Source organism: Pristis pectinata, chromosome 8 (genome assembly GCF_009764475.1).
Source record: "Pristis pectinata isolate sPriPec2 chromosome 8, sPriPec2.1.pri, whole genome shotgun sequence".
Classification (NCBI taxonomy): domain Eukaryota; kingdom Metazoa; phylum Chordata; class Chondrichthyes; order Rhinopristiformes; family Pristidae; genus Pristis; species Pristis pectinata.
The window spans coordinates 93,236,326-93,262,043 of NC_067412.1; the positions used below are offsets into that span (position 1 = coordinate 93,236,326).

General features: G+C 44.4%; 1 protein-coding gene across 1 annotated transcript in view; it reads right to left on the minus strand.

The window, feature by feature from the left end:
• Positions 1 to 21,180, minus strand: part of LOC127573377 (E3 ubiquitin-protein ligase RNF128) — a 123,591-nt gene extending 102,411 nt beyond the window's left edge. Inside the window, exon 1 of the mRNA XM_052021533.1 lies at positions 20,574 to 21,180. Within this exon, the coding sequence (XP_051877493.1) occupies positions 20,574 to 20,985 (412 nt within the window). The 5' untranslated portion in view covers positions 20,986 to 21,180. The remainder of the gene's footprint in view (positions 1 to 20,573) is intronic.
• Positions 21,181 to 25,718: the final 4,538 nt, after the last annotated feature.

The window sequence follows — 25,718 nt, forward strand, 5'->3', positions numbered from 1 at the left end:
GTCAATGGCCATAGTATAAGGAAACTTGGAGTTCTTTTTTTAACACAAGCATTGAAGCAGGTGTGCATCTTAGTAAACTTCAGGAAATTTAAAAAAATATAAGATTACAATTCTTTTTAGGACTTGGAGAAGGAAAAATATTTCAAAGAACAAAAAAACAGAGACAGCGAGGCCAAGATCACATCGGGCTCAATCAGTTACATAACATAAAAGCTAATCAGAATTGTTTTGTTGGAATAAGCAGAGAGAGAATTGGAAGGAAAGCCTTGCATTTTTTAGGCACCATTCATGTTTGTATAGATGGCCAACATTGACTTGGTGGGCCGGAGGGTCTGCTTCCATGCTATATGACTTCTAACTTTGATTCCTTTCAGGACACTCCAAGACACCTACTAAGCAGTGAAGTCCTGATGCAGGTTTCAACCCAAAACGTCGACAATTCCTTTCCTCCCAGATGCTACTTGACCTGATGAGTTCCTCTAACAGATTATGTGTTGCTCCAGATTCCAGCATCTGCAGTCTCTTGTGTCTCCATTTAAAGTCCAATTGTGATGGGGGGGGGGATATGTGGCATCCCATTTTACCACAGCCCGTTCCCACAAGCAGCAATGTGAGCGGATACTCTATCTTTCAGCAAATAACAAACTGCTGGAGGAACTCAGCGGGTCAGACACCATCTGTGGAGGCAGAGGGATGGTCATGTTGTGGCCCTGCATCAGGACTGAGAGTGTGGAGGGAAGATAGTCGGTATAACGAGGTGAAGGAGAAGGGTGCGATGGGGGCTGAGAGGTGAGAGATGGAACCAGGTGGGAGAGATGCATGGTCCAGATTCTAGTATCTGCGGTCTCTCGTGCCTCCGATCTATTTTTCGGTGCTGTTGATTGAGAGACACATGTTATCTGCCGGAAAAGTACCAGGAGATTAAATGGAGTTTGATTAAATGAAATTAAGTTCTCAGTTGTTGTTGGTGAGTTTTGAACTAATTCTCTGAATCATTAGTCCAGGAACATAACCACAACGTTGCCATCCGCCAACACTCATCATTAAGTATGTTCAATGTAAAAGATGGTTCTTTACGAAACACACAGTAAAAACAATAACTTCTATGCATAAAGCAATATTTCTATCACAGTGGTTCTATCTGAGTTGCCTTCTGATTGTTTGTGATAGTTTTATTGGCGAATGAAGTGATTTTTACAACACATTTCAAAATAGCAACACACAAAGGTGCTGGGGGAGCTCAGCAGGTCAGTCAGCACCCATGAGGGGAAATGGACAGTCGACATTTCAGGTAGAGACCCTTCAGGCTCCAGATGTTATCCAGCGTCTCTTGAACAAACAAAATATTGACAAACTCTTGCTTCTAAATTCAGTTTGTTACCTTTTGTGTCTGTTAAGAGGGTGGACCAAAAGAAAATAATTGCCCAAATACTTCTAAATGGTCAACGTTAAGTCCACTCAAGAGAGCAGACAGGGATTGTTGAATGTCTCAGCCAAAAGGCAGCACCTCTGACTGTACAGCACTCAGTCAACATTGTTGATTTTTATGTTTGTTTCTGGAGTCGAAAGAACTTACAAAATTAATGTTTAAAAATGTTTAAGAAAGACCATGGCTAAAGTTCAAACCCTATTTACTTCAAGAGTCAATGATATGCAAACAGGTCAAGAAAGAATTCATGAAGAGGGAGTTCAAGAAAGAGCTGAGTGAGGTGCATACAAACCTTGAGCAAACTTCTGGCTAATATAGTTGGAAAATAATTAACACAGATGCTATCATGATTGGTGGGGGGTGATGGCCAGATGGGACACTATATGTGGACCCATCCAGTCTTCCAGTAGTCCTGAAAGACCTGTTGGCACTATGTCTCCCCAGTGGCCTGGTCTATGTCCATTCCATAGCTGATGCCACTTAGGTTATCCTGTCATTGTGAATTGTGCATGTGAATTGCTCTTGGTTCCACAACATTACAACAATGACTCCATCTCCGAAGTATTTCACCAGCAGTTTGACAAACCTTGCGACTAGCATAGCCAATGAAGAATGCAAGTTTTCTTTTTAGATTCAGATTAGTTTATTGTCATATACACCAGGGTGCAATGAAATTCCTTGCTTGCATGAAGCTCACAGAGTAAACAGTGTACATGGTAATAATAAATACCACAATAAATACAGCAACGAGCGCAAGACAGCACAAGGTGCAAAGACAGTAGTGCAGATAGGAGTACAGGAAGGAGATAGAGAGCCTAGTGACATGGTGTCATGACAACAACCTTTCCCTCTATGTCAGCAAAACAAAAGAGCTGGTCATTGACTCCAGAAAGAGGGCGGTGCACATATTCCTGTTTAGGTCAACGGTGCTGACATCAAGAGGGTTCAAAGGTTCAAGTTCCAAGAAGTGAACATCATCAACAGCCTGTCCTGGTCCAAGTAAGTAGACCCCAGGGCCGAGAAAGTTCACCAGTGCCTCCACTTCCTCAGGAGGCTAAAGGAATTTGGCATGTCTCCTTTGACCCTCACCAATTTTTATCAATGCACCATAGAAAGCATCTTATCCAGATGCATCACGGCTTGGTACAGCAACTGCTCTGCCTGTGACCACAAGAAACTGCAGAGAGTTGTAGAGACAGCCCAGCACATCATGGAAACCAGCCTCCCCTCCATGGACTCTGACTACACTCTTGCTGCCTCGGGAAAGCAGACAACATTATCAAAGACCCCACCCACCCCAGACATTCTCTCTTCTCCCCCCTCCCATCAGGCAGAAGATACAAAAGCCTGAAAGCATGTACCTCCAGGCTCGATGGCTTCTATCTTGCTGTTATAAGACTATTAAATGGTCCCCTAGTACAATAAGATCTCTTGACCTCACAGTCTACCTCGTTATGACCTTGCACCTTATCTGTAACTTTAACACTTTATTCTGCATTCTGTTATATCTTTCCTTTGTACTACCTAAATGCACTGTTGTAATGAAATGATCTGTATGGATGGCATGCAAAACAAGTTTTTAACTGTACCTCAGTACATGTGACAATAATAAACCAATTTACCAATTTATCAGTCTGAAGTAGTGCAAGAAGAAATGCTAACATGACAATAATATAATAACCAAGAGAGGTCAAATTAAGAGTGTGGGAATGTGGCAACACCACCTAGAAGGGGATGTGAAAGAGGTGATTGGTTCAGAAGTCTGACAGCAGTGGGGAAGAAGCTGTTCCTGAGTCTGGTCATCTGGGCTTTCAAGCTCCTGTATCTTCTCCCAGAAGGAAGCGAGGGAAAAGGAAATGGCCAGGGTGACAGGCATCCTTGATTATACTATTAGCTTTCCTGAAGCTAATTAAAAGCTTTTATGATATTTGATAATACTGTTCGGAATAGAGGTATGCCATATTTCAAACTTATAACCTGACTAAACTTATGACCACAGCCAATCCAAATCTGGCCAATGGTTTTGTTACCTAACTTGACACCCACCAACCATCCTGTCCAGCCCTTGTGTCTGTATTAAACCTTTAAAGCTTGGACACCAATCCTGTAGTGCGAGTACATTGATTTATAAAACGCCAGTCTGGGTCCTACAATTCTTTCAAAGCTCAAGTCAACCCAATTCCAACACACGTAGTTGAGTCCCCTTGGGCTTGGGTTGGGTAGCCCAGCTCGAGCACAAAGAGATGCTTGTGAAAGGACTTAAAGCCTCTGGCTCATCAATTAAAAATAGGTCAATTATCAATTTCTGAAGGAATTCAAAGTATTCACCTTCAGTCATTGGGAGGTGGATCTTTTGACATCCAGAACCAATTATTTTCTATACCGTTGAAGTTACTGTTGTGCTTCTAATTATGGATTCTGAAGATGTGAAATAATTACAATGACCTGCACTTATATAGCACCTTTCAAAAGACTATAAGGAGATAAAAGCAGAAAGACATATTTTGAAATATGACAGAGGAAACGTTATGAATAAAACTTGAACAGAAGGATGTCTATGCTGTTAATGTTTTCAAGTAGCAATAATTTATTTATTCACCCATAGCAAATAATTATGCACAATGAACAAAGTGCACCTGAGTTCTGTGGCTTAATAGGTTTAAGATAATAAACATGATAGAGATATTATTTATAAAGCCTTCCAAAGTATTTTCAATGCAGAAACAAGGCAACTTGGACTAGCTGACCTGTCCTAGTGTCTGAGTGATCTCCCAATCCCATCAACATGTCCCTCATTTCCCTTCTTCTCTTTTCTATCTACATTATTTTAAATTCACCTGTTCCCTCAACTGCACCTTGTGTCACACCAAGTTCCTTATTCTAACTACTCTTGGGTAAATAATTCCCCATAGAATCTATCCTGTATTCACAGTCCCTAGCTTTGCTCTCATCCACAATTAGAAACATCTTTATGTCTATCCCGTCAAGTGCTTTCATAATCTTAATTATATCCACCTGGTAACCCTCAATCTACTCTTCTCAAGAGGGAAAAGAGCCTGTTCAGTTTATCCTGACAATCATAACTTTTTAGTTTTGGCACCATCTCAGCAAACCCTATTAACACTCAGTCCAGTTCCACTTCATTCTTATTGCAATGCAGAGACTAGAACTATTCCCAGTACTCCATGTGCATTCTAACTTAGGCTTGATAAAAGTTTAACTAACTTGACTGCTTCTAACCAGAAATTAACCCCAATGCATTTTTGATTTTCTATGGCATTTTAAACCTGAACTGTTACTTTTGATAATCTGTCCATCAGAAATGCAGACCCCCAGCAACAAAAAAAAGTGCTAGAAGAACTCAGTGGAGTGGAGTTACAGGGAAAGATTGAACAGGTTAGGACTTTATTCCTTGGAGCGTAGAAGAATGAGGGGAGGTTTACAAAATTATGAGGGGTATAGACAGAGTAAATGCGAGTAGGCTCTTTCCAGCTAGATTAGGAGAGATAAGTACGAAAGGACATGGCTTTAGGGTGAAAGGGGAAAGATTTAGGGGGAACATTAGGGGGAACTTCTTCACTCAGAGAGTGGTGGGAGTGTGGAACGAGCTGCCATCTGACGTGGTAAATGCGGGTTCACTCTTAAGTTTTAAGAATAAATTGGATAGATACATGGATGGGAGAGATCTGGAGGGTTATGGACTGGGTGCAGGTCAATGGGACTAGCGGAATAAAGTTTCAACACAGACTAGAAGGGCTGATTGGCCTGTTTCCTGTGCTGTAGTGTTCTATGGTTCTATGAATGGGCAGCATCTCTAGAGGGAAATGGACAGTTGACATTTTGAGTCAAGACCCTTCATGTCCCCCTCTGCATCCCTAGATCTCTGTTGTTCCATTCACCCGGAACCCTTATTCTTTCAAACAAAACACTTTATCTCTTTCCTATGGAGATTTATTGAGTCATGGCAGGTAGCTATCGTCAGCAAAGCTGGCTTTTCTTGTCCATCTCCAAATTCAGCTGAACTGAGGTGGTTAGGAGCCTATCATATCGGTGGGTCTGGAGTCACCTATAGGAAGATCAGGCAAGGTTTCTTTCCCTGAAAGATATTAGTGAACCAGATGGGTCTTCACAACATTACAATAATTTGTGGACATCGACATAGTTGATTGTATTTTATTCCAGATTTATTTAATTAACTTATTCCTCAATTGTACCACGGTGCAGCAGTTAGTGCTGCTGCCTCACAGCTCCAGGGATCCGGGCTCAATCCAGACCTCTTGTGTGGAATTTTCTCCACAGGTTTCTTCCTTGAAGATTCCACCCTAGATTCTTCCCCCACTCGCCCACTCCAGATTCTATTGGTATCGGTATTGGTTTATTATTGTCACGTACTGAGGTACAGTGAAAAACTCATCTTACAAACCGATCTTACAGATCAATTCATTACACAGTGCAGTTACATTAAGGGGGAACTAGGTTAGTACAGAGTGCATTGATGTAGTACAGGTAAAAAAAACTATAACGGTACAGAGTAAAGTGTCACAGCTACAGAGAAAGTGCAGTGCAATAAGGTGCAAGGTCACAACAAGGTAGATTGTGAGGTCATAGGTCATAGACATCTCATTGTATAGGGGAACTGTTCAATAGTCTTATCACTGTGGGGTAGAAGCTGTCCTTAAGTCTGGTGGTACGTACCCTCAGGCTCCTGTATCTTCTATCCGATGGAAGAGGAGAGAAGAGAGAATGTCCCGGGTGGATGGGGTCTTTGATTATGCTGGCTGCTTCACCAAGACAACGAGAGGTAAAGACAGAGTCCAAGGAGGGGAGGCTGGTGTCCGTAATGCGCTGGGCTGTGTCCACAACTCTCTGCAGCTTCTTGTGGTCTTGGGCAGAGCAGCTGCCACACCAAGCCGTGATACATCCAGATAGGATGCTTTCTATGGTGCATCTGTAAAAGTTGGTGAGAGTCAAAGGGGACAAACCAAATTTCTGTAGCCTCCTGAGGAAGTAGAGGTGCTGGCGAGCTTTCTTGGCTGTGGCATCCAAGTGGTTTGTCCAGGACAGGTTGTTGGTGATGTTCACTCCCAGGAACTTGAAGCTGTCAACCCTCTCAACCTCAGCACCATTGATGTAGACAGGTGCATGTACACCGCCCCCTTTCCTGAAGTCGATGACCAGCTCCTTAGTTTTGTTGACATTGAGGGAAAGGTTGTTGTCATGACACCATTCCACTAAGCTCTCTATCTCCTTCCTGTACTCCGACTCATCACTGTTTGAGATACGGCCTACAACGGTGGTATCATCTGCAAACTTGTAGATGGAGTTAGAGCAGAATCTAGCCACACAATCATGAGTGTATAGGGAGTAGAGTAGAGGGCTGAGGACGCAGCCTTGAGGTGCACCAGTGTTGAGAATAATCGTGCCAGAGGAATTGCTGCCTATCCTCACTGATTGCGGTCTGTTTGTTAGAAAGTCAAGGATCCAGTTACAGAGGGAGATGTTGAGTCCTAGGTCTCGGAGTTTGGTGACAAGTTTGCTTGGTATTATTGTATTGAAGGCAGAGCTGTAGTCAATAAACAATAGTCTAACGTAAGTGTCTTTACTGTCTAGATGCTCCAGAGCTGAGTGAAGGGCCAGGGAGATGGCATCCACTGTAGACCTGTTTCGGCGATAGGCAAATTGCAATGGGTCCAGGTTGTCTGGTAGGCTGGAGCTGATGCATGCCACGACCAACCTCTCAAAGCACTTCATGATGGTGGATGTCAGAGCCACTGGTCGGTAGTCATTGAGGCATGTTACCTTGTTTTTCTTTGGTACCAGGATGATAGTGGTCTTCTTAAAACCGGAGGGAACCTGAGATTGAAGCAGGGAGAGGTTGAATATGTCCGCAAATACTTCTGCCAGCTGATCAGCACAAGATCTGAGCACACAGCCCGGGACATCACTCACTTACACACTGGGGGCAATTTATCATGACCAGTTCACTTACAACCTGTAAGTTTTGGGGATGTGAGAGGAAACTGGAGCATCCTGGGTAAGCAGGGAGAAGAGACAAACTCCACACAGTACCAGAGGTCAGGACTGAACCTAGTTTGCTGGAGCTGAGAAGCAGCTGTGCCATTGTGCCACCCTGATTGTTCGACTGTACTTTAGACCGTCATGCCCAAATGGTCAACAATTATGATTGATACACTATTCTTTGTGGAACAACACCAACCATTACTGACAATCTGATAACTAACTTTAATTAACCACTTTGGTATTCATTCCGTAATGTGCCTCCTGACTCCAAATTTCCTGACATCCTAAACAGTATTTAAGACAGGAGGGAGAAAGAAAAGAGGGAACTACAAACTAGTCACTCTGACATCAGTAAAATGCTGCAATTGTTTGTGAAGGAACTGGTAACAGGGTACTTGGCACAACTGATGTATGGAGAGAGATTAGGACGATTGGGTTTATAATCTCCAGAGTTTACAAGAATGAGAGGGGATTTCAAAGAACCTTATAAACTCCTGACGGACTCAATGCAGGAAAGATGTTCCCGATGATGGGGTAATGTGGAGCCAGGATCACAGCCTAAAGATATGGGATAAGATGAGATCTTAAGAGTGGAATACTCTACCACAGGAGGCAATTAAGGTGAAATCATTAAAAATATTCAAGAAGGAGTTAGATAAAATTCTAATGGCTGAAGAGAACCAGGGACATGTGGAGAAAGCAGGAGAATAAACTTGGATGATCATACAGAATGGTAGAGCAGCCTGAAGGGCTAAACAGCCTATTCCTCTCTACTTGTATGTAATATATTCACGTTTGCTGATGATACAAAGCTGGGTAGCAGTGTGGACTGTAAATAGGATGAAGGAAGGCTTCTGAGGGATGTAAACAGGATTAACTGAATGGGGAAAGACATGGTAGATGGAATGTGAAAAAGTGTGAGGGCATCCATTTTGTTAGGAAAAATAAAGACATTATTTTTTTAAAGGATGTGAGACTGAAAAGGGTTCATATTCAGAGGAACCTGGATATCCTTATATATAAATTACTGAAAGTTAATGTTCAGTTACAGCAAGCAATTAGTAAAATACACCAGGGGTTTTGTGGTTTAATTGTTTATTTGGACAAGTTGTGTGCCATGGTTTCAATGTAACTTTTCTCTTCTCTTTGCTTGATTCTTCTCCATTAAGAAATATAGCTTCTTAATTATGATCAGATTTTATTACCAGGGTCTGAGGGCTTCAAGGAGCTCAAGAGTTTCCAGAAGATTGTTCACATTACGGACTCCACCCTACTCGTTGACCTTTTTGTTTAGAGAATCTTCAGCTCTTGATGAACTATTTAACCCTTGCCAAACTACTTGCTGTATGTATTTTGGAGCAACACACAAAAAGCTGGAGGAACTCAGTGGGTCAGGCAGCATCTCTGGAGGGAAATGGACAGTCGACATTTTGGGTCGAGACCCTTCATCAGCATTTCCCTTCATCAGGATCCATTTCCCTCCGCAGATACTGCCTGACCTGCTGAGTTCCTCTAGCTTTTTGTGTGTTGCTCCAGATTTCCAGCATCTGCAGTCTCTTGTGTCTCTACTGTATGTATTTTATCATTTTAGCTCCATGTATGCAATTGGTTTTTTTTCTTGCCATTGTCTACATCAAATAACAGTTTCAAAAGAACTTTACAGTCAAATTTCTTCAAAAGATATCGGTTTTGTGTGTCTATTGCAATCTTTTAATCTGCCTTAGTAAAACATGGTCGAGTAAGTTGATTTAAGCAAGCATAGTGATAGCTTTATGTAATTAAGTCAGAGATGAATCACATCTCTGTCTATTACATAAAGCTATCACTATGCTATCTTGCTTAAATAAACTTAATTACTTAAAGCACAGAAAAAGGCCATTCTGCCCATCAGTCCCTGCCAGCTCCCAACAGATTAATCCCATCAGTACCACTCCTCCTCTTTTCATTTCCCTGTAGCCCTGCAACTTTATTCTCTGTTACATGCCCATCAACTTCCCTTTAATTATTTTGCTATTCACTGACACTAAGACATAATTTATAGTAGCCAAATAACCCAGCAGCACATCTTTGGGACGTGAGTAGAAAATGGAACACATGAACACAAGAGGATATGCAAACTCAAGCACCCAAGGTCAGTATTGAACTTGGTCCCTGGCACTATGACTCAGCAGCCGTAACTGCTGCACATGTACCTCCCTGTCTTCATTTCTAGTTGATTGCCTCATATCTGATTTCTGAAAGCATTAAGTTTAACAACCTCAACGGCATGTTACACATGTCGACTTACTACCAGCGTTAAGAAAGAAGCAGTAAGTCACAAATTTGACTATTTTCGATAACAGAATGGCTACCAGTTCCAAGGTAAACACTGAAAATACTGTGCCAAACAAGACCCACCAGGAAAAGGTAGAGATCATTCATTTGTGCTGTGACTATATTACAATCAACAAAGTTCTGTCAGTTTCACATAGAATAATGCAAGTGTTATTCCAACACATTACTTTGGAAAAGAAACTTGCAAGGAAAAAATGAGCATGGAAAAAAGAATGAGGAAAGATAATATAGATTATATGGCACAGTTCTAAAGGATGTGTAGGAACAGAGAGGCCTGAGTGTGACGAAGAAATCCTTGAAAGTGGCAAGACATGTTGAGAGAGTGTTCAGTAAAGCATAAGGGATCCTGGGCTTCACACAAAAAAAAAATACACATTGCACAAAAGCAGGGAGGCTATGCTAAAAAATTATAAGACTCTGGTAAGGCCACAACTGGAGTATCGTGCTCCAATCTGGTCTCTGAACTGCGGGAAGCTCAAGAAGGTCCTGGAGAATATGCAGAAGAAATTTACAAGCCTGACATGAGGGGTTTCAGCCAACAGACTGGAGAGGCAGGGGTTGTCCTCCTTTTGTACAAGGAATGTTGAGAGGAGATTGATCGAGGGTAGAAGATCATGGTAGTTTCTTATGGGGTAAGTAGAGGCAAACAGTTCCCATTAGCAAATGGTTCAAGAATCAGATGGCACATATTTAAAGAGAAGAGCAAAAATTACCAGGTAATATAAGAAAAAGAACTTGCTTACCCAGAGATTGGTTATGATGTGAAAATCACTACCTGCAGGGTGGTGGAAATAGGGTCAAGAGGGAAGTGGATAAATATTTGAGGAAAAGTAATTGCAGGAGTTTGGGGAAAGAGTAATATAATACATCACGGGCACATCCCTCCCCACCATCGGTAGTATCTACAGGAGGCACTGCTTCAAGAAGGCAACATCCATCATCAAAGATCTCCGCCATCCGGGCCATGTCATCTTCTCACAGCTACCATCAGGCAGGAGGTACAGAAGCCTGAAGTCCCACACCAACAGGTTCAAGAACAGCTACTTCCCTTCAACCATTCAGTTCTTCACTGGAGTTTGGCAAGCCTAAAACCACTTTGATCACTTTGCACTAAAATGGACTTTTTTTGTTCTAATTGTGTTCTCTCTTGTAAAAATTGTATTTAATATATGTTTAATTTATATTTTTCTTGTGAATGCTGCTTATATGTGCCTGTGATGCTGCTGCAAGTAAGTTTTTCAATGAAGTAGCATCATAGGCACATATGACAAAAAACTCATTCAGCTTAGAATAGGACAATGTGACTGCATAGATTGCTGTTCAAGGAATCAGTACAGACTTAGTAGGTTGAAAAGTCCTTCTTTTGTCATAATAATTCTATTATTCTCTAAAAGAAAAAAGAACATGCAATATTATCGAAACTAAGGTCAACGGAATGAAAAATTCTTGAAGAAATGTCATGATTACAATGTAGGAAACTACCAGAGCCAGTTTGCAAATTGCAAGGTATTGGTATTGGTAAGATAAGATATCTTTATTAGTCACATGTACATCGAAACACACAATGAAGTACATCTTTTACGTCAAGTGTTCTGGGAGCAGCCTGCAAGTGTCGCCACACTTCCAGCGCCAACATAGCATGGTAATGGTATTGGTTTATTATTGTCTTATCGATTGCCATTCATACAGGTCAATTCATTACAGTGCATTGAGGTAGTACAGGGTAAAAACAATAACAGAATACAGAGTAAAGTGTCACAGCTACAGGGAAGTGCATTGCAGGTAGACAATAAGGTGCAAGGTCAAACAAGGTAGATTGCGAGGTCAAGAGTCCATCTCATCATTCAATAGTCTTATCACAGTGGGATAGAAGCTGTCCTTGAGCCTGGTGGTACGTGCCCTCAATCTCCTGCCCGACGGCAGAGGAGAAAAGAGAGAATGACCCGGGTAGATGGGGTCTTTGATTATGCTGGCTGCTTCACCAAGGCAGCGAGAGGTATAGAGAGTCCATGGAGGGGAGGCTGGTTTCCGAGATGTGCTGGGCTGCGTCCACAACTCTCTGCAGTTTCTTGCGGTCCTGGGCAGAGTAGTCGCCATACCAAGCCGTGATGTATCTAGATAGGATGCTTTCTATGGTGCATCGATCAAAGTTGGTGAGTGTCAGAGGGGACATACCAAATTTCTTTAGCCTCCTGGTGAGCTTTCTTGGCTGCGGTGTCTACATGGTTGGACCAGGACAGGCTATTGATGATGTTCACTCCTAAGAACTTGAAGCTCTCAACCCTCTCGACCTCAGCACCGTTGATGTAGACAGGTGCACGTACACCGCCCCCTTTCCTGAAGTCAATGACCAGCTCTTTTGTTTTGCTGACATTGAAGGAAAGGTTGTTGTCATGACACCATGTCACGAAGCTCTCTATCTCCTTCCTGTACTCCGACTCATCATCATTTGAGATACGGCCTACTATGTTGGTATCATTTGGTCCCACAAATCATAACGAGACAATATATTGATTACTGGGCATATGCCGCTGGGACACAGTGAGAACTCTGCTAAAAATGCACAGGATAAGTAGAGCTGCAACCTGACTGTACTGTTATCCATCAAAAGTGATCTAAGCACGCATTGTTCACAGGTACTCATTTTACAAAATCCTTGTTTAGATGCATGTTCCAACATTACCTTAACGGTATGTAAGAATACCACGCTTTGTACATTCGGAGAGACTGTCTGGTCCACACCTTGTAAGGTGAAAGGATCCCTCTGCCTTTCATGCAATGCAAGACTGACCAAACTAAATATGCTTCAGCTTGACCCCCTTCATTCTTTGCTCCACAACACCTTTCTCAATCTTTTAATGTAATTTGTATTCCACAATCAGTTTCCACCCCTTATCTGTGTTGTGTGAAATCGTTCTTTTAACTGTCTTAAGGATCAAGGACTCTGGACTCAAGCTTTGTAGACCGAAACTAGTTTAATCACAAAGGCAAACGCGGGACAGAATGGATGGGAACAGACAAATGCTCACTCACGCACAGGATACCACGAACACGAGAGGGGAAGCGCAACTGGGGTAAAATACACTCACACACACACACACACACTGATACACACAGTAACAATGTACAACTTCAGGATATAACACTTCAATGCCTGTCCCACACTAGCATTGGCCCTTAACGCTCCCTGAGTCTGAGTGAAACGCTCCCTGACCATGTGGTGATGCACTCTTACCAATGATCTCTGCAGCGTCGTCTCACTACTCGTGGGGTCATCGAAAGAGGAAGGGTTAGGGGAAGCAGCCCTTTTTATGGTGCTAGGTGGCTGGGTGGAGCCTCACTGTTATGATTTAAATGAGCCAATGGTGTGGGAGTCAAAGACAAAGGTTCCCGCCTCAGCCAACGGTCAGGCAGGTTCAGATGCAAAAGGTACTCTCACACCTGAGGGGTGGGTGGAGCCGCACCTTGATTGACAGTAGTGTCACTTCCGATCAGAGGAGCAATGCTGTCCTCCGGTCAGTGGGGGTCAGTGTCGTTACTGTCACGTGACATCCATGTGGATTTCTCACAACAATCTGCCCCTCAGTTCTCTATCTAACTTGGTGTTTTCATTTGTATGTTTAACAACCCTGTCCCAACTTGAGTGTTTGTTGTTTCTTACTTTCGAAAAGGTAGACCTAGTCACAAAGTGAATCCCAATCATGATGTTGTTTTTGGACCTGACATAGGTAGTACTGTTATGTTTAGCAAATGACTCTCTACCTTGCAGAGGATAAATGTCAACTTTCTGATAGCTCTTTCTAAGGATGATGACCCTACCACCAACCAGCAGACCTTCATTTTCCGATCACATGTGATCTCATCTCCTCTGGCCAAATTCATGGCACATTTCTACCTCCTTCACAAGACCCAGCAACAGGACCACTCTTATAGGCCCATACCGTTGGCCTTTTCTAACTAACATCTTTTATTCTTTCACTTGACTCATTACCACTTGCTTTTTACTCTGTTAGTCATCTCGTTTGTCACTTAATCTCTCCTTCCTTCCTTCCACCCAATCACACACTTCTTTTCCATTCTTCCCTCTCCTCTCAACTAGCTTTCTCTGCCTTGGCACTTGCTTAAAACATTTTTATGTCTCTAACTTTGCCCAATTCTGACCAGAAACATTAGGCCTCCATTTTCCTTAACAGTATTTTCTCTTTTCACTCCCGATGAAGAGCTGAGCTGCCCTTCTGCATTGTCAAAGTTCCAGGGATTCTATGATTTACACAATCTGCAATTAAAGCATTAGTCCAGGGGCAATTAAATCAGTAGCCATTATAAATTCACATCCTGGTTCCTTACCAGGTAATCTTCTCCAAACTGAAAGTACACACTGCGTCTAAAAACATGAGTATTACTTTGGAGTATCTCAAAGTTTGTTGGTCATACCTCTCGTCCAAACTTCAAGAGATAACTTACAATCGTTTATACTCAAAGAACCAGATCTACACTTGCTGCTTCATTTCCGGCTACACTTCCTTTATTACAGGTCACCCAGTTATAGGAAAGATGCCATTAAGCTGGACAGTGTACGAAGAAGATTTACGAGAATGTTGCCAGGACTCAAGGGCCTGAGTTATAGGGAGAGGCTGGGCAGGCTAGGACTTTATTCTTTGGAGCATAGGAGACTGAGGGGTGACCTCATAGAGGTGTATAAAATCATGAGGAGCATAGGTAGGGTAAATGCACAAAGTCCTTTTCCCCAAAAACTGGAAGACAGAGGTTTAAGGTGAGAGGGGAAAGATTTAAAAGGGACCTGAGGGGCAACTTCTTCATGCAGAGAGTGGGGCGTATATAGAACGAGCTGCCAGAGAAGGTAGTTGAGGAGGGTACTATAATGACATTTAAAAGACATTTGGATAAGTATATGAATAGGAAAGGTTTAGAGAGATATGAGCCAAATGCAGTCAAATGGGACTAGCTTAGGTGGGCAGTTTGGTCAGCATGGACGTTGGGCTGAAGGGCCTGTTTTTGTGCTGTATTACTCTATGACTCCGCCCATTACTCCATTAGCCTACGCCAATAGCTTTGACCAGTTTTCACAGATACTAATACTGTATTAAGTTCAACATGACTTTTTGCAGACTGTGGTAATATCAGAACGGCTGGAAAGTAGTGAGGGGCAAAGATAGTCTTGGAGCCTATTTACTCAATTATCCTGTTTGGGATATGTTGGTGTGAGGGGTCGTTTTATTAGAGGCTCCACAGTTAAGTCCTCTGGGTTAGGTATTGGAAAAGTCTTTGAGCTTTCCTGACTGTGCTTCACCAGTCCCTGTGGGAAGCATCTTGATGCAGGGTTTCAACCCGAAACGTTGTCAGTGCCTTTCCCTCCACAGATGCTGAGTTCCTCCAGCAGATTGTTTGTTGCTCCTGCTTGAAATGTGTCGTTTCTGGATTCCGGGTTGAGGATAGAATTGGCCACACTTTTCATACTTTAGAATCATAAAAGTACAGCACGGAAACAGGCCCTTCGGCCCAACTGGTCCATGCTGACCAAAATGCCCATCTAAGCTAGTCTCAGTTGCTCGCGTTTGGCTTATATCCCTCTAAACCTTTCCTATCCATGTACCTGTCCAAGTGTCTTTAAAGTGTTGTTATTGTACCTGCCTCAACCACTTCCTCTGGCAGCTCGTTCCAGATGCTCACCACCCTCTCCGTGAAGAAGTTACCTCCATATCCCTTTACATCTTTCTCCTCTCACCATTAGTGTGGAGGATTACCTAGTCTTGCACATGAGGGAGCGCATTCAAGGAGATCTTTTAATTCTCCGACAGGCTGATAGAAATCTGGCTGCTTGGAATTTTCCCAACTGAGGTAGATTTTGACTTTGGTAAGAGATGTGGAGCAAAGACAGATAGAGTCAGAGAGTCATACAGCAACACAGCAAGGACATAGGCCCTTCAGACCAACCAGTCCATGCCGACCACGGTACCCACCCAACAAGTCCCAATTTCCTGCGTTCAGCCCATGTCCCGACAGGCCCCGCCCCTCCATGTACCTATCCAAGTGTTTCTTAAATGATACTATTGTACCTGCCTCACCCACTTCCTCTGGCAGCTTGTTCCATATACTCACCACCCTCTGCGTGAAAAAGTTGCCCCTCAGGTCCCTTTCAGATCTTTCCCCTCTCATCCTAAATCTACGCCCCCTAGTTTTGGACCCCCCTACCCTGGGGGAAAGACCGTTACCGTCCATCTCATCTATGCCCCTCATAATTTTAAATGCTTTGATCAGGTCACCCCTCATTCTCCAACATTCCAAGGAATAAAGACCTAGCCTCTCCCTATAACTCAGGCCCTCTAGTCCTGGTGGCATCCTCTAAATCATCTCTGCACTCTTTCCAGTTTAACCACGTCTTTCCTATAACAGGGCGACCAAAACTGTACACAAGTGTGGCCTCACCAACGATTTGTACAACTGCAATATAATGTCCCAGCTCCTATACTCAATGCCCTGACTGATGAAGGCCTAAACACCTTTTTCATCATCCTGTCTACCTGTGATGCCGGTTTTAATGAACTATGCACTTGTACCTCTAGGTCCTTCTGTTCCATTACACTCCCTAGTACCCTACCATTCATAGTACAAGTCCTACGTTGGTTTGACTTTGCAAAATGCATCACCTCAAACTTATCTGCACCGAAATCCATTTGCCACTCCTTGGCCCACTCTCCTAACTGATCAAGATCCCCCTGTAAGCTATGATAACCTTCTTCACTATCAACAATACCTCCTAATTTTGTGTCATTCGCGAACATACTGATCAAGCCTTGTGCATTCGCATAAATTGTTATTTGTATAAATACCAATAACAAGGGTCCCGACACCAACCCCTGCGGCATGCCACCAGTCACTAGGGACCATGTCAAATGCCTTGCTAAAGTCCAAATAGACAACATCCACTGCCCTACCCTCATCTACCCTTTTGGTTACTTCTTTAAAAAGCTCTAAAAGATTCATCGCACATGGCTTTCCACACACAAAGCCATGCTGACTCCTCCTAATCAGTCTCTGTCTATCCAAATGCTGGTAGATCCTGTCCCTCAGAATTCCCTCCAGTAACGTCCCCACCACTGATGTCAGGCTGACCGGCCTGTAGTTCCTTGGTTTGTCCTTACTAAACTTCTTAAACAACGGAATGACATTACCCACCTTCCAGTCTTCAGGAACTTCACCAGTGGCTAACAATGAAGCAAATATCTCCGCAAGGGCATCCGCAATTTCTTCTCTACCTCCCACAAAGTCCAAGGATGGACTCAGTCAGGCCCTGGGGATTTATCCACCTTAATGCACTGTAAGGCTGCAAATACCTCCTCCCTGGTAGTATGAATGTTCTCCAAAACATCTCCACTTGTTTCCCTTATCTCTTGGGTAACAATGATGTTCTCCTCAGTAAACACAGGAGAAATATTTGTTCAAAATTCCACCCAGCTCCTGTGGCTCAAGACGTAGGCGGCCCTGCTAATCTCTGAGGGGACCTACTCTCTCCTTAGCCACCCTTTTATTCTTAATATAGCTATAGAACCTCTTGGGATTTTCCTTATCCTTACCTACCTTCCTATACCCTTTCTTTGGCCTCCTAATTTCCAACAAGTGTATTCTTAATCTTTTTATAGTCATCAAGGAATTCACTGGTCCCTGACCTCCTAAACTCAATGTACGCTTCCCTCTTTTTCCTGACCAGAGCCTCAATATCTCCCATCAGCCAGGGTTCCCTAAACTTGTTAGGTTTACCCTTCACCCCAACAGAAACATGCTGCCCCTGGACTCTTGATATCACACTCATAAAAGCCTCCAACTTGCCATTCCTTCCTTGAAACAGGCTCACCCAATCAACCCCTGCCAGATCCTGCCTAATTCTCCCAAAATTAGCCCTGTTCCAGTTTAGGACCCTAACCTGTGGACCTGTCCTATCCTTTTCCATCACCATCTTAAAACTAATAGAATTATGGTCGCTAGAGCCAAAGTGCTCCCTGACTGCCACCTCAGTTACCTGCCCTGCCTCATTTCCTAAGAGGAGATCCCATATTGCATCCTCCTGAGTAGGGCCCCCCTAAATATTGACTCAGGAAACTTTCCTAGACACATTTCACAAACTCCATCCCATCCAGGCCCTTAACACTCTGGGTGGCCCTGTCAATACTGGGGAAATTAAAATCTCCCACTTATACAACCTTATTATTCTCTCAACTATGAGCAATTTCTCGACACATCAGCTCCTCAAGCTATCGCTGACTATTGGGGGGGGTCCATAATACAGCCCCATTAGAGTGACCATCCCCTTCTTGTTTCTAAGTTCTACCTAAATACCCTCACTGGAGGATCCCCCAAGAATGTCATCTCTAAGCACTGCTGTTACATCCTCCCTTGTCAAAAAGGTAACACCCCCTGCTTGCTTACCTGTACCTCTGTCACACCTGTAGCATCTGTATCCTGGAACATTGAGCTGCCAGTCCTGCCCTTCTCTCAGCCACGTTTCTGTTATGGCTATAACATCCCAGTCCCCAGAGCCAATCCATGCTCCGAGTTCATCTGCCTTACCTGTTAAACCTCGTACATTAAAATAAATGCAATTTGACTGAGTATTCTTTTGTTGTGCCCCTGGCTATCCTGATTACTAAACTTGCTCTCTCTGGCTACTGCTTTATCCTATGACTTGCTCCTGCTCAGAGTCACACCTCCTTCCCAATCTAGTTTAAACCCTCCTGTGTAGCACTAGCGAATTTCCCTGCAAGGATATTGGCCCCTCTCTGGTTCAAGTGCAACCTGTCCCTTTTGTACAGATCGCCCCCTCCCCAAAAGAGATCCCAATGGTCCAAGAACCTGAATCCCTGCCTCCTGCACCAGCTCATCAGCCACACATTCATCTGACCTATCCTTCTATTTCTGACCTCACTAGCACGTGGCACTGGGAGTAATCCAGAGATCACTGCCCTCGAGATCCTGCTTCTTATCTTCTTACCTAACTCCCTATACTCATTCTGCAGGACCTCATTCCTTGTTCCACCTATGTCCATACCAACATGTACAACAACCTCTGGCCCTCCCCCTCGAGAATGTTCTGCAAGCCCTCAGAGACATCCTTGACCCTGGCACCCGGGAGGCGACACACCATCCTGGTGTCTCTTCTGTGGCCACGGAGCCTCCTGTCTGCCCCCCTCACTATTGAGTCTCCTCTCACTATCACCCTGTCTGACTGCACCTTTTCCCTCTTGAGCCTCAAAGCCGATCTCAGTGCCAGAGACCTGACTACAGCTGCTAGCCTCTGAAAGATTATCCCTCCCCCCAACAGTATCCAAAGAGGTATACCTGTGAGGGGGGGAAACGGTCACAGGGGAAGCCTGCAATGTCTGCCTACTCCCCTCACTTCTCCTGGTGGTCACTCATCTAACTGAAGCCTGTACCCTGGGTGTAACCACCTCAGAAAAAGCCTCATCAGACTGAGTACAACCAAATCCAGCTCCAGTTCCTTGACCCCAGTTTGTTAACAGTTGCAGTTAGATAAATGGACTTGTTCCATCAAACTTCCATAGTCTGTAATGTTTTCTGGTTCTCTACAAAAACATGGATGCCCCAGGATACAAGGTGACTGTGTTGCTAAGCTCAGCTCCGATGCCATCCTCGAATTATTGTTGAACGAATCACAGGTGGGGATGAGTCAGCTTACCGGAGCGAGGTAGGACACCTGCAAGACTAAAGAACTGATTGTTGACTTCAGGAAGGGGAAGGAGGGTGAACATGTGCCAGTCTACATTGGGGGATCGGTGGTGGAGAGGGTCAGCAGCTTTAAATTCCTGGGCAGTAACATATCAGATGACCTGTCCTGGGGCCAGCACATAGATGCAATCATAAGGAAAGCGCGCCAGCGTCTGTACTTTCTTAGGAGATTAAGGAGGTTCGGCTTGTCACCAAACGCTCTAACAAACTTCATCACATGTACTGCTGAAAGTATCCTGACCGTTTACATCACGATCTGGTACGGCAATTCAAATGCACAGGAATGTAAGAAGCTGCAGAGAGTAGTGGACTCTGCCCAATGTATCACAGGCACATCCCTCCCCACCATTGGTAGTATCTACAGGAGCCGCTGCCTCAAGAAGGCAACATCCATCATCAAAGACCCCCACCATCCGGGCCATGCCATTTTCTCGCAGCTACCATTGGGCAGGAGGTACAGAAGCCTGAAGTCCCACATCACCAGGTTCAAGAACAGCCACTTCCCGTCAACCATTCGGTTCTTGAACCAACCGGCACAACCCTAATCACTACAGTCCAGCAACACGATGACCACTTTGATCACTTTGCACTAAAATGGACTTTGTCTTTTTTTGTTCTAATTGTGTTCTTTCTTACAAAAATGTATGTTTATCTTGTGAATATGACATGCTTATCTAATGGTATGTGACTGTGATGCTGTTGTAAGCAAGTTTTCCATTGAACCTGTGCATACATGTACTTGTGCATGTGGCATTAAACTCGATTTGAATGAGCAGTGCCAATGGACTGACCCTCCAGGGGACGGAGAACTATGTTCGGGGAGGAGGGTTTAAAAAATTTCTTCATGAGATTCTAATAATCAAATAATTTTCAACACCAATTTGCAGCAAAAAAAATGCAGAACACGGCAGTTTACCGTCATCTACACCAAAGGGTTTGATCAAATTATTCAGCATTGCTAACAGCGCCCCGCTATTAAATACTCCAACAACCTCCGCCTGGACGGGAAGGGAACTGGGCTCCTTACCGTAATGCTGAAAGAAGTCGGTTGAATTTCCCTTCCCTGCTTTGTTGAAGATCACCACGGCAGCCGCCCTTCTTCTGACTGCATTCTGGATCTTCTGCGCGAAAGTACAGTTGCCCCTCTCGATCAGTGCAATCCAGGGGAGCTCTTTGCCCTCGAAGTCAACGTTTGTATCACAGGCGAAAGCATCCTCAGAACTCGGGACCCGAATCACCCCGCTGGTCCCTTTCACAGGCGAGTCCTTGCCATAAATGCCCGGCAGGACGGTGCTGACAGTAGTGTTGGTGGCCGGAGAGAAGTTGGTCATGTTAATGATGGCTTCTGACCAAAGCTCCACTCTGCTCATGGTCTGGGACAGTACAGCAACGAAGAACAACCACCAAGTGCTCCCATAGCCCCCCGAAACCCTCGACATCCTCACTTCTCGCTCTGGGCGGTGCTGGGCATCAATTCCTCTGTTTTAAAATAATAAAAAGAAGAGATGCTTTGGTTAGCAGCCTGAGTCAGGGAGTTGGAAGCGAGCTGCCCGGGGCAGTCGGAGGTAGAGTGCGACATGCATGCAAGGTTTGTACGCCTGTTGTGTGGGTTTCCACGCACGCTCTGCGCATTGTTTGCGAGCACATGCTCAGGGGAGTCTCCTGCCTGCTTAACTCTGGACTTCGAGCCTTGTGCAAGGATTGCCTAGTTAGGCATTGGGTGAGGTAGCAATGCGGCCGCACTCACTCCGGTTAAGTCAAGTCGAGTTTATTGTCATGTGCACAAGTACAGTGAGGTACAAGGACAACGAGAAACTTGCTTGCAACATCACAGGCGCGTAGGTACAGACAACAACGCGCAGAATCTAAATTATACATAAATTATACATAAATTATACCTTCTTTGTGCCAGAGTTTCGGTGGTGTGTGGGGCGAGGGGGAGGGGGTGGTGAGGTTGTGACAGGGGTGCTCAAGTTCAAGTTATACTTTATTGTCATTCACTCATATGCTATAAAAACACGTGGAGGAACGAAATGTCGTTTCCCCCAGACTCACACAACAGAGGACATACATAGAACAGAGGACATACATACACAGAACAGTAGAATGCTGGGGGGAGGATATTGGTGTTGGTTTATTCTTGTCACTTGTACCAAGGTACAGTGAAAAACTTGTCTTGCATACTGATCGTACAGGTCAATTCATTACACAGTGCAGTTACATTCAGTTACTACAGAGTGCATTGAGGTAGTACAGGTAAAAACAACAGTACAAAGTAAAGTGTCACAGCTGCAGAGAAAGTGCAGTGCAATAAGGTGCAAGGTCACAACAAGGTAGATCATGAGGTTCCCAGCTCCACAAGAGCCCAGGAAGACTTCTTGGTTGCACGCGCCATTGAATTGGTGTGTTGGAACCCGATAGCGTGGAGTGTAACACGAGCCTTCAGAAAGGATCACACTTACTATTTCATGTGAGTCACCCGGTGGAAGTAAACCAGTCTGGCGTTGGGTGCTGCTAGCAGCCTCCGCTACTCCTGCAGAAACAATAATTAAGAACAAAAAGTGCTTGAAACACTCAACAGGTTGGAGCAGCATCTGTGGGAAGGGGAACAGAGTCAGCGTTGCAGGTTGAAGACCCTTAGTCAGAAATAATTTATTCTTTGAATATTTTTTCTCTAAAAGAACAACAACTGTTAACAGAGAACATAGAACAGTACAGTACAGGAACAGGCCCTTCAGCCCACAATGTTGTGCTGAACTAATTAAATGAGTAATTAAACACTTAACTAAACTAATCACGGTAGTGTAGCGGTTAGCGTAATGCTCTACAGCACCAGCGACCTGGGTTCAATTCCGGCTGCTGTCTGTAAGGAGTTTGAATGTCCTCCCCGTGTCTGTGTGGGTTTCCTCCGGGTGCTCCGGTTTCCTCCCACATTCCAAAGACGTACAGGTTAGGAAGTTGTGGGCATGCTATGTTGGCGCCGGAAGCGTGGCGACACTTGCGGGCTGCCCTCAGAGCACTCTACTCAAAAGATGCATTTCACTGTGTGTTTCGATGATTACCAATAAAAATATCTTAATCTCTTCTACCTACCCGTGGTCCATATCCCTCCATTCTCTGCACATTCATGTGCCTATCCTTAAACACCTCTGTTGTATCTGCCTCCACCACCACCCCTGGCAGCGTATTCCAGGCACCCACCACTCTCTGTGTAAATCAACCTGCCCTGCCTGTCTCCTTTGAACTTTCCCCCCTCATCTTAAATGCGTGTCCTCGAGTATTAGACACTTCAAGCTTGGGCAAAAGATACCAGCTGTCTACTCCATCTATGCCTCTAATAATCTTGTAAACTTCTATCAGGTCTCCCCTCAGCCTCTGCCACTTCAGAGAAAACCACCCAAGTTTGTCCAACCTCTCTTTACGGTACCTGCCCTCTAATCCAGGCAGCGTCCTGGTAAACCTCTTCTGCACCCTCTCCAAAGCCTCCACATCCTTCCTATAAGGGCGTGAACAGAATTGAATGCAATACTCCAGATGTGGCCTAACCAGAGTTTTATAAATGTTCATAAATGTTACGCCGAGCCCCTGTGCTCCATCCCCCATGGTCTTCTGGAGCTCCCGGTTGCTAGCCATTTTAATTCCCCTCCCCATTCCCCACACTCACCTGTCCGTCCTCAACCTCCTCCACTGCCAAAACCAGAGGAACAACCTCTCATATTCCACCTGGGTAGTCTACAACTTGACCACATAACCATTGAATTCTCCAATTTCAGGTAAACTGGTCCCCCCATCTTTTCTCTCTTTCCTTCTTATTTACCCAGTTCCTCCTACACACACCGACACCCCACCCCCAACAGAGCCCCCATCACCCTGTTTCTTTCCCCTCCTCTACCCAGTCCATCTGCCCCTCACCCACACACCCCTCCCACTGGGTCCCGTCCCCCCACTGTTCCCCTCTGCCCTCCTCACCTCCCTTATTTGGTTCCATGCTCCACCTTCCTCTCCCATCAGATTCCATCATCTGCAGCCCTCTGTTGCCTCCACCTCTCACCTCCCAGCCTCTGTCCACCCTCCCCTCTTCCATCCGCCTGTCACCACTCCTCACCTGGATCCACCTCTCACCTCCCAGCCTCTGTCCACCCTCCCCTCCTCCATCCGCCTGTCACCACTCCTCACCTGGATCCACCTCTCACCTCCCAGCCTCTGTCCACTCTTCCCTCCTCCATCTGCCAATCACCCCTCCTCACCTGGATCCACCTATTGCTTGCCTGCTCTTGCCTCACCCTCCCTCTATGCTGGCTATCTCCCCTCCACTCTTTCAGTCCAGATGAAGGGTCTTGACCCAAAACATCGACTGTCCATTTCCCTCCACAGATGCTGCCTGACCCGCTGAGTTCCTCCAGCATTTTGTTATTTTGCTTATGAATGGAACCGCCTCTCTTTGGACAGAGTGTACGTCAGTCAGACTCATCGGTGGAGACTGTTATCCCTGACATTGGTAACCCAAACCTCTGGTTATGCTCCATTCTGAAATGGTCCTCAGACTTGCTGGTCATGGACCCTAAATGTCCCATTAAAACTGGAAATAAAGATTTATCTAATGTTTTTCAAATTGCCGAGGTTTGTGAAAACATTTCCCACAAGCTGACATATGGCTAAAAAGAGAAAGTACTGGGAATACCCAGCAGGTCAAGCAGCATCTATGGAGAGAGAAGGAAAAGCGTTAGTCTTACTGGTCGATGATCCTTCATCAGAACTGTTACTGGGGTCCACAATGAAGCAACCACAGGTGATGTTGATGCCTTTAATCTGCACTTTAACACCTACTGTGTCAGTTTGTGTTGGCTCTCATTTTATCTGCAGCAAGGTCTCACAAACAACAGGGAGATAAATGTGCAGTTGCTCTATTTTTGGGAAAGGCAGATTAAGGGAAAAATGACCAGAGATTTGTGCAAGTTCACACTGTGCAACTTTCACAATAGTTAGTAGGTAAATCGGTCATGGTAAGTTGCCCCTAATGTGTTGGTGGGTGGCAGTATCTGGGGAAGTTTATGGCCATTTGGGTGAGTTAGCGTAGGATCAGTGTATGTGGGTGTTTGATTGTTGGTGCAGACTCGTTTGGCCAAAGGGCCTGGTGCTGTGCTGAAATCTATGACCCTAGATGAATCAGAAAGGATCACAAATAGATGTCTTCTGTGCCATAATAATTGTATGATACACTTCTTTATATTGTTATTGAGGCTGATACAGATCGTAACCACTGGATGGTTCAACATCTGCTTCCTTCCTTTTGCTTTTGTTGATTTTGCATATGATCTTAAATCTGTGTGCTGTAGTTACTGACCTGACTCTGGCATATATTTACAATATTTTCCTCCCAAGTTACTTTTACACAGAAAGGACTTAAGGCTGTAAAATCAAAAACAAAACTGCAGATGCTGGAAATTTGGAATAAAACTAGAAAAAGCTAAAAACACTCACCAGACCAGGCAGTATCTGTGGAGAGGGAAACAGAGTTAATGTCTTAGGGTGAAGACCCTTCATTAGAACTGGGAAAGAAGAGAAAAAGTTTAAGTTGCAGCAAAGGTCGGGGAGGGATGAATAGGACAAAGGGAATATCTCTGGTGGGGTGAGACTGAAGTTGCCATGGTGATAATCTGTTCATGAAGCAACTGGGTCGATAGATCAATGACAACAGTTAGGGAAAGAGGAACAAACAACACAACACATGCTGTGGAATGCAGTCTGACAGATCAGGCAATGTCAATGAAAAGGAAATCTGAGCCAATGTTATAGTTCGTAAATATTTTCTGCGTAAGTCCACAAGTGAGACTGTCCAAGTGAGACTGCCAATTCAAATCAAACCCAAAAAACATGGTTAAGGTAGTATGGATCTACTTCATAGAGGGACAGTTAGCGTGGCTTTTCTTTGCTCAGGTGGAGACCTTTGGGAAAATTAAGTCTTTTACATCTACTGTTTAAGGCAGATTTTAAAAAATTCCATGGCATAATTTTAATGAAGAGCAGGGGATTTCTACTGGGCAATATTTACCCCTCATCCAATATGATAAAAACAGATTATCTAGTCATTATCACAATGCTATTTGAGGGAGCTTGCCGTGAACAAATTGGCTGCCACCTTTTATAAATTACACGGTAGTGTAGCGGTTAG